Here is a 15,949-nt window from a genome sequence, read left to right as displayed (position 1 = left end):
ATTTGAGGACAGAGAATTGGATGCAGTCCAACAAGCATTTAGTTTGCACCTGCTGAGGCCCTATCCCTGCGCTACAAGTTGGTTACGAAAAGACAAATTACAAAATCCCCATCTAGTAAAATACTTAATATAATGCATCAGGGTAAATGCTATACCTGAGAATTTCACAGGTTGTGAGAGCACAGGGGCGGAAACAATTAAATTCTGTTGGGGAGGAAGGGGGCTGGAAGGACAGATTAGGTAAACTGCAGAGGAGAACATTTGAATTTGGCTTGTAAAGGTGAGTAAAAATCTTCCAGATAGACTACAGGAGGAAAAGACATTTAAGACATAGGCAAAGCATGGAGAGCTTTGGAGAAATAGCATGACTAGAGTAGAGCATCTTTGGGGGAGGCGTGGCTGGAAATGAATGACTGGCTGATGGCACATCTCCTGACATGGGAGTAGTCCATGAAGAATGGAGGTGGGCATTTGTACAAAGGTGGGCACTGATACAAAAGTCATTCCGTGGACAGAGGTGGGAGAAACATTATTGTTTAAGATCCAGTTGAGAGAACTTGGGGTTTTGCAATGTGAGCTTTTGCACACTGTGAGAGTTAGATTTGGAGGTAAATGATATAGTTCCCTGGCTGAAGAGCAAACAATGGATCATTCCATCTGTTTGATTTTCTCATTGGCATCTCCAGGAGGGCATTGTGTGTCTTAACCAATTGGCTCTAGCCAATGAACAGAAGAGGAGCCAAAGCTAGATAGAGGGCCTGGCTGATTGGCTGGGGGTTGAGTCATCTGTTTTGAAAGTGCAGAGGTTGTCAATCTGAGAATGTACATGGGGGTGGCAGAGATAAAGGATCCTTGAGCCATCATGAGAGACTGATAAGGCTTTTAAAAATAAAATGTGAACAGGCGCTTAACACGAAAGAAATGTGAAAGAACAGTATTAGCTAGGTATCTGCTACAAGTATAGCAGAGGTTCTCAGTTTTTGACTGCATATTAGAATCATCTGGGTCGGGGGGGGGGCTTTGAAAATCCTGATACCTGGGCTACATACCAGAACAATTATATCAGAAGCTCTGGGCGTGAGACCCAGGCATCAGTATTAATGAAATCTCCCCAAGTGACTCCTGTGTGCAGCCAAAGTTGAGCATCACTGTGGTAGGTGCACATCTCCCCATGGGAGTCAGGGATTATGCACACAAATTTATAGGTGAAAAGGCGAAGGCTCAGAGAAATTTGGTTAGTTATGCAACCTCACAGACAGGAGTAAGCAGCAATGCTGGAATCTGAACCCAGATATAATGGAAATTGGAGAGGGAAAAGGAGATATTTTCTTAAGGTTTTGTGAGGCTTCGGGAAGAATCTTTACCCTTCTGCCAACAGCTATAGCCTGGAAGACCTGTATGTCCCTTAAAGGTGTGCAAGGAAAACGGATTGTGGTGAGGTCAACCCTCCCCCAATGCCTATAAACACCTGCAAATCATCCAGAGATACCATGGCCTCTGTCTCCCTTCACTCCAACACCATTCCATCCTCTCACTTTCAGGGGCTTTCTTCTCTGGTTTAGAGAGGAAAAGGCATAATAACCATTGAGTGTCCAATCCAGATGTACCAAAAGGCTGTCCCAAAGCCTGAAAGACAAATACATTGGGGACCTGAATGCATGGAAAGGGAAAGCAATGCATTCTGGAAGATGCAAATCCCTAGAGGGACACATCCTAACAGGGGCTCGTCACAGACATTCATGACAAAGTTTTCCTACCAGGCACCTCAATTTCCTCCTTTGTGAAGTGAGGAGGATCATCCCTACCTCACAATTGTCAGAACAAAGTTAGATATGGCCTCATATGTAAAGTAGCTGGCCTAAAAGTAACTATACAAGAATAATAATAATCATTTTCAAGTGCTTCCTAAATACTAGGTTCTGTTCTAAGCTGTATGTAAACACACACACACACACACACACACACACACACACACACACACTTTTCTTTCACCCTTTCAATACTTCATAGGACCGAATAAGGGAATTGTTACTTTAATCTAATTTTTGAAGATGACAAAATTCAAGCATGGAGTGGTAAGGTAACTTCCCAAAGCACATAGTTAAGGGAGCATCCTGGCAATGTCTAGAGAACCCAGAACCCAAGCAGTGTTGTTCCAGAAGCTTCCACTTCAGCAGAAACAAGGAGCCAGCTGGCCTGAGAGTCCACCGACTTGGGCTTTGGCTTGAGCTCAGTTGCCAATCTAACAATGTGACTCATGTGACTTTTTTCTCCTTCCTTAGACCTCTGTCTTCTCTTCTCTGAGCAGGAAATTATCGTAGCGGTTTTCCATGCTAGCGCTTTGATTTTATAATATTCGCAGGAGTAAACACATCCCCCCCCCCGATGTGACAACGGATGCGTTAGAAGTGAAATTGCACTTGGGGTCTTCCACGTGCTGAGCTGGCAGCGGAGATGCTGAAGCCCGGCCCTGCCCCACCTTTTACTATTTTGCCCTGGCTGATGTCTTGCAGCAAGTTTCTTAAGCTCCCTCAGCCTCTTCATTGTAAAGTGGGGATACGGGTATCGGGGCTCAAGTCACAGGACTGTAGGGAAGGTGAAGTGAGTCCTGATGGCAGTTTTTAGTTCTTTGGTTAGGGTCCAGTCAGATGGTGAGTGTTCGAAAATGGGCACATCAGAAGGAAGTATATTTAACCCTCATGTTGAATAATGTTGTTGTTGTTTTTTTTTTTTTTTGAAAATGTGAAATGCAGAGTGTGCTTGGTGTGTGATAGTGACAATCGTCTTTAGGTTTGTTCACTAAATGTGCTTTAGTATGAAGACGGAGTTTCAGGGGGAAACCTTTCGGAGGCTAACTGGAGAAATGAGCATGTCTGAAGCCCTGTCTCTGGGCTGGGAATGGGCCTCACAAGGCATTCACATCCATTATTTCAGTTAATCTTCCCAATGGCTCTGTTGGGGGGTGGATAGTGCACCCATTTCACTGATGGGGAAACTGAGGTTCAGGTCAATAGAGTGACTTGCCCAAGCCTCAAAGACAGAGTGGGAGAGCTGGGGTTGGAATCCCAGTGCACCTGAAACCCCGATTTTTCCCTCTGCACTGTGCTGCCCTCAATAACAAGAAGCCTCCCACCCCCAAGAATGCTTCCTCAAACTCTCATCTGTGGCCCTGCTCCTCCTTGTGCTCCCTGGATCAGCAGGTGAGGCCTGGGCACCATCCTCCAGAGAGAACATCCCAGCCTCCAGTGCTCCCTCTCTGCCCAATACTGGAGGGATTGGTGCCTGCCTCAGGAGGGGAGATGGGCCAGCATCCCACCTCCACACTGCACCTGAGGGAGCCTCCCTGGAGATGGGACCGGGCCCTTCTCCCACGGAAACCCTTTTCAGTCATCTGCACAGTCTACAGTCCTCAAATCCTGGCCTTGGCAAATCCTTCTCTGCCCACTGGCTTCCATTGCCACCCCTCCTACTTTGTACTTTGAACACCAGCAGGTCAGACCTACCTAGAGCAGTGGAGGGTGATTTTCCTCTCAGTGGGACATTTGGCAATGTCTGGAGACATTTTTGGTTGTGAAAACTGTAGGTGGGGGTCACTATTGGCATCTAGTGGGTGGAGGCCAAGACTGCTGCTAAGTATCCTACAGTGCATACGATGCACCCCCCAAATGTCAACAGTGGCAGGGTTGAGAAACACTACCCTCGAGTTTTCCACACTCTCCAGAGTGGTTCCTGCTTCCTCCTCCTGGCACAGGCCATTCTTTCTGCCCAGAATGCCCTTCTCACCCCTTTGCCTAATAAGCCAGAACTCATCTTCCTAAACCCAGCTCAGATGGCAGCTCTTCTGGGCACCTTGCCTAGCCACCCATACTTATAGCTATGGTTTTACTTATCAACATGGAAGGTATTCGCTCACTCAGTCACTCCCTCGTCCAGCACATCTTCTTGGGCGCCTTCCATGTGCCAGGCACTGTGCTAAGCTACGCATAGCCAGCCATGAAAAGTCAGGCGGGACCATTGCTTTCACGGAGTTTCCAGTCCAATGGGGCAGACTTCAAGCAAGCCATCATACAAACAGCTGTACAGGGACGCAAGCTGCAGGAAAGGCTCTAAGGAAGGAATATGGGGCTGTGATGTGAGAAAGGATAAGGCGCAAGAGACCTGATTGTGATGCAGGCTGGTCAAGGGAGGTCCTCCTGGGGAAGGTCCCTGCTTGACACCTGGGGGATGGGTGGTAAGGGGAGTAGAGGCAGAGGGTCATGCATGTGGATAGGCACTGAGGGAGTTGGAGGAATAGGCAGGAGGCCAGGTTGGCTGGGCATTCTGAGTGAGGGAGAGAGATTTGAGAGATGAGGTGAGGTGGGCCCAAGTTCATGGGGGGCTCAGTGTATTTTCTGAAGGGGTTTAAAGTAGGAGAATAATAGGATCAGGTTTCTATTTGAGGAAGATTCCTCTGGCTGCTGTGGGCCACCCTAAGGACGAGGGACCCATGCTGGGTCTCCTGGTCTCCTCTTCCTTGTCCCTTCTCATGGATCCCTCTTACAAAACCAGAGTAGTTTTCCCAAGACAGAGGTGACTGGGTTTCCTGCACCATGCCTCTCCCATGAGTGGTGGAAGAAGGGAAGTGAGTGGAAGGTAGGAAGTCAGCTAGAAGACCACTGCCATGTTCATGAGGGAGGTGGTGGTGGCACGCACTAGGGCAGTGGCAGTGGGAATGGGGAGGGGGACGGACTTAGGTTGACTTGGTGTCTGGTTGGCACTGAGGGTATTTGCCCACTAGGGCCTGAGGGCCCTGGTTCTGCCTCATCGTGCAGCCTGGCATGCAACGGGCAGTGGGAAATGCTGGCTGAGTAAGGTCCCCTGTCCCTTGCATAGCCTAAAGCTGGTCTTTAGTTTCTCCACTTGACAGATGTAGGAATAGACTTGAATCCAAGCAGTTGTGTGGCTTCTGCAGCCCATGAGCACAAGCTTTCTAGAGGCTGGAACATCCGTCTGCAGATACCATATTGTAGGACATGCCTTTAGGGCCCTGCTGCCTTTGGTGTATCTAAGTGACCACGGTAACTCGGATGTCCCCACAACCCATCTGTGAGGTTGCAAGCATTATGGCCATTTTACAGATGCAAAAACAGACTCAGAGAGGTGAAATGCTGTCCTAGGACACCCAAAGGATCAATGCACCAAGACCTGCACACAGGTGTGCTAAGAGATGCCAACGAATGGGCAGCAGGTCTGCAGAAAGCGAGCCACAAATGAACACAACTCCACCTTGGCAAAGCCCCAGATGAATCATGTATTTGGCAAGCTAGCAACCAGGCTGTGGGCAAACGTTCCTTTCCTTTCTACTGATTTAGTAATCAGTAGTCTTTATATGTCCTGGACGAGGCTGGCTCACCTGCTTGTGGGAGGAAAGGAATGCAGACTTTTGGAGATCCAGTATTGATGTTTGGTACACTTTGTATTTTGCGTGGTAAACCACAGGTGCTTTGTAGCCCCAGAGGCCTGGGTTTGGGTCTCAGCTAAGCTATTTACTTACTGTGTGGCTTTAGGCAAGTTGCTTAGCATCTCTGGGCTGTGTGTGTGTGTGTGTGTGTGTGTGTGTGTGTGTGTGTGTGTGTCCTACAGTAAAATGAGCATAATACCTACCTAACAGGGCTATTGTGGGGAAAAAGCATGAAAACGGTCTAATGGCACACAGATGGTGCTTTACTGGTATAGCTTCCTACCTTTCACTGGACATCCTGACTGTGTTTCCTGAAGTTCACATTTTTGGACGATGACTATAAAAATAAAAGATGCTGAGAAGGATGGGGTTTTCAAGGTGAGGGTACAGGGGGGCCCAACAGGGTGGACCTGCACGAATGTGGCCAAAGAAAATGCCTCTCCTGTCCCTGAGTCCTGTGTGCTTTCTTGGCCTCTCTTGTGGCTTTATCAGAGGATTCTTCTCTCTGCAACACAGGATCACAGAACCGTCAGCCTTTCCTTAGGGAGCAGCAGAAGTGCACGTCTCTGCAGATTTGAGATTCACAGAGCCCCCTTATTCTATTCTTCAGACACTCTCAAGAAACAGTTTATAAATCGCCCCGAATTGGGGCAAAGGCTCTGACCAGGCAATTCCATCAAATAGATATAAAATGACCACTAAGCATATTTAAAATTACAATTTAAAAATATAATTTTAGGGGCGCCTGGGTGGCTCCGTCGGTTAAGCGGCCGACTTCGGCTCAGGTCATGATCTCACGGTCCGTGGGTTCGAGCCCCGCCTCGGACTCTGTGCTGACGGCTCGGAGCCTGGAGCCTGCCTGGGATTCTCTGTCTCCCTGGCTCTCTGCCCCTCCCCCACTCGTGCTCTGTCTCTCAAAAATAAACATTAAAAAACGAAAAAAATAGAATTTTAAGCAAAATATAACTTTTTACCTATTAGATTGGCAAAAAAGAAAAAAATCCCCAAATGACAACGTTTGGTAACGTCTGGTGCTCTTAGCACGGGGCTAAGCAGAGCTTCTCGGCACACTCTTGTTGGTTACATAATGTGGTGCAGTATTCTGCAGAGGGTGTGTTGACATCGCTTATAAAATTTAAACTATAGATACCACTTGATTGGTATGCTTCTTACCGGAAGGTAGTGACCTTAGGGGTATATTTTTTTCAAGTACGCCAAGGCTTATGTATTAAAAAAAAGGCCTGTGAACAACTGGAATGTTCCACGTGCTTGGACGGGTGGGATGAACTTGTGTGCACGGCTGTGGAAGGCTAAGTGGCTGTTGTGAGAACGAAGCATCCTTGCTTGTGTGATGTGGAAGGAGTGACAGACATCGCTCCGTTAAAACAGCTTTAAGGAGCACGGTATGGAGTCATCCTATATGTGGAAACACATCTGTGTGTATGTTTTGCCCTTAATTTCACAAAACAGGTCTGGAGAGACTCACAAGACACCATTCAATGTTGAGGGAGTAGGGATAGGGGTTGGAAGGTGGCCCGTTTGAAGGCTTTCATTCTCTATTTTTCATACTCTTTTTTTTTTTTTTTACCATGAGCATGTACCAGATTTTCCGCTTCTAAAAAGTCACCCCCATTCTCCCAGATGGTGAGACAGTCTTGGAGCATGGAAGTGACTCGCACACTCACACAAGGAGCAAACCGGTGTCCCAGCATGTGGCGGAAGGCATTATAGCAGTGTGCTTTGAATCTGAACCCTAAGTCTGTCACCTACTTGCTGTGCGACCCTGGGCAAGTTTATTAGCCACTCCGTACCTCTGTTTCCTCGCTGTTAAAAATGAGGACAATCATCTCTTCCCATGAGAACTGTTTTAAGGGCGAAATGAGCCAATGTAAGTCGAACGTTCACCCGGCTGTCCAGCGCGGAGTAAATGCGAATGCAAGGCTATTGTTCTTGTTGCTGTTGCTATTCTTATCATTCTCAGCAGCTGAGTCCCAGAATGAAGATCATCGTGGAGAGCACAGGGCTGGCCTCAGACCACAAGCAGTGCTGAGCGGTGAAGTGGGCTGGGCCTCTGGACCACAGAGGACAGGCTCAGAGGCAGACCTGCGGACCTCTACTCTAAGGATTCTGGCCCAGGCAGCTAGTTTCTGCTCATAACAGGAGCTGGAAGCCTCCCCTTTCCCCGCAGAGGACTGGGTGGAGGGTCCGTCATCTGGCCACGTGCTATGCACTGCCACGGAGTTGGACACACGTAGTCTTATTGGACTACAGCTGGTGCATCTGAGGCCAAAGTGGCCCAGCCTCCATTCTGCCTCTGAGCAAGGAAAGGAGACCTGATCCTGTGGAAAGAGCCCTAGACTGGGAGTGACGAGACCCATACTAGAGTCCTGCTTCTGACCCAATCTTTCTGTGTCAGACGGGGCAGCAAATCCCTTTCCCCACTCTGGGCTCCCATCTCGGACCCTGTGAGAGAGGGGGTTGGACAATACTACCGCTAATGTCCTCTGAGCACTAACATTTTACTCTGTTCTGAGCCCTCGCCAAGCTTTGAGGGCCCAGAGAAAGAGACTCAAACCCCAAAAGACGGAGTATGGGTTAAGAGGTGAGCGGGGGAGCTGGGAAAAGGTTCCCAGCGAAGTACTCAGGCCCCATCTGATCAACTTCACCTTGTCTCTTTAGAGATAGGACTCATTCATTCAACAGTAATTCATGGAGCTCCTAATGTGTGTCAGGTGCCATGAAAACAGAATCGGAAGGTGATCATTCTTGAATGGTGGCGTTCTTAGCGGGTGGTACTTGGAGCTAAGCCAAAAGCTTACATTCAGGGTCTGGCCCTGCTTTTTAGTAGCCGTGTGTGAGGCGGTGAGGTCATTTCTGCTCTCCAGGACTCAGGTCCCTCATCTGTAGAATGGGGATAATCACTCCTACTTCAGACTCACTGAGAGGGTTTCCTGAGAAACAGGCTGTAAAGCTTTTGGCGCAGTGGCAGAGGGTACCCACTTTAAGTCAACAATAGGAAAGAGTACGGGGATCTTGAGTTTGAACCACCAGTTCAGCCACTTACCAGTCATTTGGTCATAGGCAAGTGGCTGACGTCTCTGAGGCTAAATTCTCTCATCTGAAAATACATGGGAACACTAACGATTTTAAAGGGGTTACATGAAGATTGGGGAGAACGTTGTAAGGAAAGTTAGGAGAATTAACCAACTACACATCACTAGGGCCCCTACCAATAGTGCCCGGCACACAGTAGGTGCTCAGCAGATTCATTGCCCTGCTCTGAACTTCTCTCTTAGCTGCAGAGACGAGCTTCAGGGTGCAGCTTCGATCTATTTTCAGCCCGTGCAAGTCCAGCTCATAAAAATACAATCCTGCTCCTTGTCAACACTTCTGCACTTTTATTTATTGTTCTTGCCAATCCTGGGGCCTCTCCATGTGGGAACCTCTTCATTATTGATAATCCCAGGAAGTAGTATTTTAAATTTTTATGATCTGTACTTTGTGCCATCTGAACCACCATGTATTATCTGGCCTTGCCAGTGAAGGGGGAATATATCCAGACGAGGGGTCCTTTCGGGATGAATAATTTATCCCGTTTTCACAATGCCAATTATGTTAAATTATGTTCTTCATATCAGCCGCTGACAGGACAATGGGGACTGATGTAAAATATGAAAAGAAAACAAACTTGTATCAGTGCCCAAATCCACAATGGTATTTGAAAATCTGGAGGTTCATTTTTTCCCAAATATTTGTAAAACCCTACTTTAAATAGTAAGAAAGAATGTGTCCTCTTCTCTCTCCATTTCCCCACCCCCCCTCCCCATTTCTGTTATTAATCAAGGAGCTCAGGGCTCCAGGTTTTTTTTTACCTTTTTTTTTTTTCAACTGCAGAGAATAGAGCCTTTCTTTGCAAATTTATTTTCTCTTCTCTCTTTCTTTGCTTATGTAAGCTGATTCCTCCAAGGTACAATTAATGATTGGCTCACATTTCTTATGCTTTCCCCTTCATAGTACTAAAAAAAAAAAGGCGACTGTTGCCATATCTTCTTTTATAGAAGGGAAGTGTTTCTGGCTTCCCTCCACGGGAACAGAACATCAAATTTCATGACACGCCCAATAGCCAGTTGATTCCAATAACTCTGTAGGGTTGTATTTCTCTTGTTCTCCACATCTTTTTAGTGTATCTCACTGTGGCCAGAGGCTTCTCCATTATTTGTATGATACATCTGGAAAGCCACTCTCTGGTTTATAATCCTTCCTTGGCTTTTCACTGCTTTCAAGTTAATCTTCAAGATGCTTGGTGGCATTCAGAGCTCTGTTTCCCTCTCACTTCACCTGCTCTATGTTCTGGCCACTCAAAACCGCTCATTGTGGCTGCTCCATGTGCCAGCCTCCTGAGTGTTTTCTGAATGTATAGTGGTATCTTCTGTTCCCTCGATCTAGAAAACTCTTTTCCCTAAGTTTGGGGAGGCAAACATGGAAACAAGAAGCTGGCCAGAGAAACCATTCATGGAGAGATGATGATGCTCTGGACTAGGGTGGTGGCAATGTAACTGGACAGGTGGATTGATTTGAGAGAAATGCTTGAGAAACCGGAGCTGGTGCTGAAATGGATTTGGGGAGTGAAGGCAAGGGAGGAGTCATGGGAGAATTCCTGTATTTGGTTTGACATGAGCACTAGCCTGGATAATACTGCCGTTTGGGGGGAGATGAACTTGAGGAAGAAATGTTGAGAGGCAGGTGGATCCACAAAGAGCTTTGCTGTGGACGTGGTACATTTAGGCATGTTGGTCCAAGGGCAAATGTCCAGTAGGGTAAGCTGAGTTCTAGATGAGGTCTGGATTCAGTTATAAGGATAAGGATGGGCTTGGAAGTAATAGGAGAGCAAATACTCAGAGGGGACTTGTAGGAGGGAAGCACGGCCGTGACCTCACCCTGAGAGATTCTAACACTGAGAGGTCAAGCAGAAGGGGAGGGTCTTGAAGAGGGAGCTGAGGAGAACTGGTCAGTGAATGGGAAAAAAACCAAGAGCGATACTGCCATGATCCCAAAAGAGAAGGGCGTTTCAAGGGGGAAGGAGTGAACAAGAAGACTGAGAGGTCAAAGAAGAGAGCAGAGGCCTATTTGTTCTAGGTACATGGGCAAAGACCTGCTTTTGATGTGGATATGGAGTTCTAATGAGCTAACACTTCCTTAGGGGCCAAGGTAAAATATTACACGGTAATCTGGGTTACTTTTAGAGAAAATGTAGCTTAGTTAAAGAGAGGAGATGACCGAGGACCAGCATGGGTCACCAGTGTGACCCTTGGCCTGTGTTTGAACTCAGTGGCTTGAGGAATGGGATTCCAAAACCAAACTAACTGTTTACATTAGCAAGCCACTCAGAGCAGGGGTGCCTGGGTGTCTTAGTCGGTTAAGCATCCAGCTACAGCTCAGGTCATGATCTCACGGTTTGTGAGTTCGAGCCCCGCGTCAGGCTCTGTGCTGACAGCCCAGAGCCTGGAGCCTGCTTCGGATTCTGTGTCTCCCTCTCTCTCTCTGCTCATGCTCTGTCTCTCTCTGTCAAAAATGAACAAACATTTAAAAAATTAAAAACAAAAAAAGAAAGTCATTCAGGGCATAAGTAGCCAGTCATAGAGGTTCAGGGAAAAAGCAGGACACGGTTTTTAAGGAGGCCTATGACCCCCACTCTGTCAAACTCAGCACCTCCCATTGCTGCAAGTGGTAAATGAGATACTTTAAGAAGAAATATGGTATATAATTATAAATACTATTATTATTTATGTATTTATTGTAAATATTATATATAAATTATATAAATAAATAATATATAAATTTTTAATATATATTTTAAACTTGATATACGTGAAATCAATCATATAATATATAGAAAACACTTGTGTCTGATTTCTTTTGTTCAATGTAATGTCTCTAAGATTCACCCACGTGTGTGGCATTCCATTTTATTATGAATAAACCGCACTTTATGCATTCTCCTATTAATGGACATTTAGATTGTTTTCAGTTTGGAGATATTATGAAAAAAGTGGCCATGCACATTTTTACTGTATCTCTTGGTGGACGCATTATATTCTGAGGTGATTTTTTTTGCTGGTGCCCCCCCAAAAAAAACCCTATTGATTTTGTGATGCTTATTTGGCCATCTTGCTAAATTCTAACAGTTTTCAGTTCATTTTTCTTGGAACACATTTTTATCAGATAGAGCTTTTTACCTCAAGTAACAGAAAACCTAACCCACATTGGATTAAGGTCCAAGGAGTATATATTTATCCCTATAACTGCAGAGTCCAAAGTGGACTTCAGACAAGGTATGATCCAGAGGGCAGCATGTGATCAGGGCCCATCTCCGTTTCCCTAGGTTCCTCTGGGCTCTGCCCTCCTTCACTTGCTACCTTTGTCTTCATCTTGGGTCCTCCTCATTGGGACAACAATCTCTACAGAAGTTTCAGAACTCAAGTCCTCAATACACCAACCAGAGGAAGAGCATGCTCTTTGAGGAACACCCATAAAAAGCAAGGAGGCTTCTTTCCCCAAGTCCCTAGTCAATACTGCCTCCTATACTATTGGTCCAAATTGGGTAACATGACCATTTCTGAGCCAATCAAAGTCGATGATCAATAGGATGGTATGCCCTGATTGGCTTAACCTAATTAAGGGACCGTTCCTACCATGAGGGAGGGATCGGCCTGACCAGACCACATGGCTGCCATGCACTGGGGCAAGGGTGAGTTCCCAAAAGGATATCTGGAAACTTTTGATCTAAATGGATGCCAGAGATGCAACCACAAAATGTTTATTATGATAATTAGAATGACAGGGCCTATAATGATTATTCATTATCTCAGTCCAACGGTAATATTTTTAAGGTTCTGTCACCCATCTTGAGGTATCAGAAGACATCTTTCTCAAGATGTCAGCTATGCATAGGGTCTTTTAAATTAATGTGGAATGATGAAAATGGTTTTGGGCTTTTTGAGCTTTGGAAAAGATGTTTGTAGAAATAGTGGGGCAGAAGAAAGGTTGAAGAAGCAAATGCTTCTTCACGTTTGATGTGTGATGTGTAGATGGCCGAGATCTGATGGCTAAAAATCTAGCAGCAAAGGGATCAACCCAAGAGATGGTTGATTGTTGAGATGGACTTGGCCATGTGGGAAGGCACATCAGTTTTCTAGTGTCAGACAACAAATTTTCAAAAAGGAAATGGCTTAAAACAACACCGTTTTATTATCTCACAGTTTTTGTATGTCAGAAGTCCAGGCACAGGTCAGCTGGGCTCTCTGCTTGGGGTCCCACCGGTCTGAAGTCAAGGTGTTTGCCACTCTGCCTTCTTGTCTGGAGTTTGGGATCCCCTTCCAAACCCCCTGAGGTTGCTGGCAGAATTTAGTTACTTGTACTTGTAGGACTGAAGTCCCCATCTTCTTGAATGACCTGGCTGTCTGCCTGGGTCACTTTCAGCATCTAGAATCTGCCCTCAGGTTCCAGCTGCATGGCCTTCCTGTAACATGTCAGCTTACTTCTTCAAGGCCAGCAGGAGAATCTCTCTCCAGTCTGCTGTGATGGAGTTTTATAACAGCAGAATATCACCAGAGGAGTAACTATGCCATCAGAGGCCATCATCCTATCCACACTCTTGAGGGAGGAGACTATCCTGCACACATACACTGGGGTGGGGAGCGGTGGGGTTAGGAAGCTAGAGGGCCATCTGAGAATACTACTTACCAGAAAAGGCAAAGGCATTTATTGCCCCAAGCCCTATGGTTCACATGACACAATGACCAGGAAATTCACTATGTCTAGAAATAGATACCAAGATGCATTATAATACACACACACACACGTATGTATATATACGTACATACAACATAAAAATAGGGAAAAGGCATTATAATTCCCAGCTTGTGAATATTTCTAAAAACGTGGATCAGAATGAGCAGACATCTACGTTTTCCACACCACTTTATAACCTGACAGTTGGTCTAGTGATATCCAAAATATTTTGAATCATTAACATTTGTAGAATAGCCTCTAAGTTCACAAAGCACCTGCACATACCCAGAACATTGAGTTAGGTAATAATAGAAGCACCTAGCATATGAGCTATGCTTTAAGCAGTTGCTTCCTTAGTTACATTAGCTCCCGACTCTCATGTATCCATTGAAGTTCACATGAAAGCAAACAGCAAACTGTGTAGACCACGTGGTATTTCACACTTTTCTTTCTCTGGCCACATGGTTCACTTTGCAGAAAATGTCTTTCCTTGGCTTGCTCACCCAGTAAACTTCTGTTCATCTATCACCCCCTACCTTTTTTTTTTTTTTCTTTTCCAGACAAGGAGGTCAGGAGGAGCATGCTTGAACAGCATTCCTCTTGAGAAGTCCTTGCATTGCTCTTGATGGGCTGGGTAGGGAGGACCTACGGGCTGACAGGTACAGGACAGCTCAATTCCACATCTGCTTCAAACATCTAGGGAAGAAAATTTGTCAGCACTCAGAGGCAGTGTTCAAATAAACATTTGTTATTGAATGGATGGTCTGAGTGCTTATCCTCTACTAACTCATTTAAACCTTATAACAACCTAATGAGGTATTTATGGTCATTGCCCCATTTTATATATGAGAAAACAAAGATACAGAAGGCTTAGCGGAGCTAGTATTCAAAGGGTATTCATACCCTTACACCTCCCTACAATACCGACAGTACCAGTATCTACCCCACAGGATAGAATTGAGATACAGACGTCAAATATTCAGTGCCTGCTATCTGCTATATAGTCAATTTGCAAAGAAGGAGTCCTGCTTTTATTACCTGCAGGCCAAAAGGCATCTGCTTTCCTGTCCTTTGGAATAGGAGGCTGAAAGAAAATAAGAAATTAACAGAACGATCCACTCCATCTCCCCAGTAGCCCTCACCTTTATTTGGCTGCCCCACTTCCCTATCTGAAGGAGCCAGGGCTTGCTTCTGTTGTTTGGAGAGAGGTGAGATACAAGAGGAGAACGGGCATCTGTCAATGGGTTCTTGATGATGGGGAGGGAGAGAGGGGCTAGACGGGCAGGGCCCCGAGCCTCCTTAACTAACATATTGAAGTTATCCACACGGGAGATGTTCAGTAAAGTAGTCCTTTCCCCACCTTTTCCTTTTTGAGCTACATTTAGTCAATGGCATGCCTCACAGACTTAACATGCTTCACAGGAGAAATTTTTGCTCGAGTCAGTACAATTGACTGCTGTCTCCGGGAAAACGTGGTGGGAGTTTTCAGTGAAGATTCAGTTAATCTAAGCTCCGGCGAGAAGTAAGAGTGATCATGGTTAGAAGACAGCTTCCTTGTAGCTGTGTGACCTTGGGCAAGTGACTTAGTATCTCTGAGCTTCAGTTTCCTTGTCAGAAGAATGGAAATAGTAGTGGTATGTAGATAAATGCATATGAAGTGCTCGTTCCAGTTCTGGCACATAATAAATAATTCCAAAAATATTACCCATTATCATCTCATTTAACCCTCAAAACAACCTTGTTCAATAGGGGTGACGATTATGGCTATTGCCCATGTTTTACAGGTGAGGCCCTGAGTCTCGGACAGCTTCGGTGTTCTTCCTGATGCTATGGCACTCAGCCATTGTTATTGATTATCTGTCAGGTTCTTTTTTCTTCCGCTTTGCCTACACAGTGGGACGCAGTTCCATAAATGCCTTGGCAGGTTGACAGCGTATCTTGATAAGACATTAACCACCTCTGCAAAATATTCAGACTTCAGAAAAATATGATCCAAGAGATTCAACGACCTTTATGCTTTTCTCGGTGCAAGCCCTTAAATCAAATTGCAGTGAAGTGTATGTAGAAAGGTTGAGCTTCAGGTTGTTCATCATAACTTATTTACATCACCCAAACTGTGGAAACCACCTAAATGTTCAACAATAGAGACCCATCGGACTAATTGTAGAGTACGCATCCGTGACATATTATGCTGCATCAAAAGGCAAAATACAATTGAGTATTTGTCTACATTAAAAAATGTTAGTATATTGTTGTATGATAAAAGTAGGTTATGATTCACAAAGCATGAACCTGTTACATAAAAAAAGATATGTTTGCATAATAGCACACATATACATCATAGACGCATATAGACATGTATAAATACATCTGGAAAGGTATGACCAAAACTGTCACCTATGGTTGCCTCTGTTGCAATGGGGCAGTACAGATAATTTGAATTTTGTATGCTCTTGTGTGTTTGAGAGGGAAGTTCTTTATTTTTTGTTCTTTGTGCGATGTATAAAAATTCTAGTTACTGAGAAAAAGAAAAGCAGAGAAGTGTTTGAAGTCTCCACCTGTGCTAACACTGGCTGAACATTTCAGGTGATTGTGAAGACAAGAACGGAATATCAGCCTGAACAGAAGAACAAAGGAAAGTTCCGGGTGCCGAAAATCGCTGAATTTACGGTTAGTTTCTTGACGGGGTGACACAAACTGTAAAGGTAAGGCTGGCTT

The 15,949-nt window shown here is 45.4% G+C and overlaps 1 protein-coding gene across 1 annotated transcript in view; it reads left to right on the top strand.

Annotated features, from left to right (window-relative positions):
- Positions 1 to 15,949, top strand: part of NSG2 (neuronal vesicle trafficking associated 2) — a 54,936-nt gene that overhangs the window by 1,560 nt on the left and 37,427 nt on the right. The window contains exon 3 of the mRNA XM_027034752.2: positions 15,818 to 15,901. Within this exon, the coding sequence (XP_026890553.1) occupies positions 15,818 to 15,901 (84 nt within the window). The remainder of the gene's footprint in view (positions 1 to 15,817; positions 15,902 to 15,949) is intronic.

Source organism: Acinonyx jubatus, chromosome A1, assembly GCF_027475565.1.
Source record: "Acinonyx jubatus isolate Ajub_Pintada_27869175 chromosome A1, VMU_Ajub_asm_v1.0, whole genome shotgun sequence".
NCBI classification, from domain to species: domain Eukaryota; kingdom Metazoa; phylum Chordata; class Mammalia; order Carnivora; family Felidae; genus Acinonyx; species Acinonyx jubatus.
This window is presented reverse-complemented; position numbering and strand designations above follow the sequence as displayed.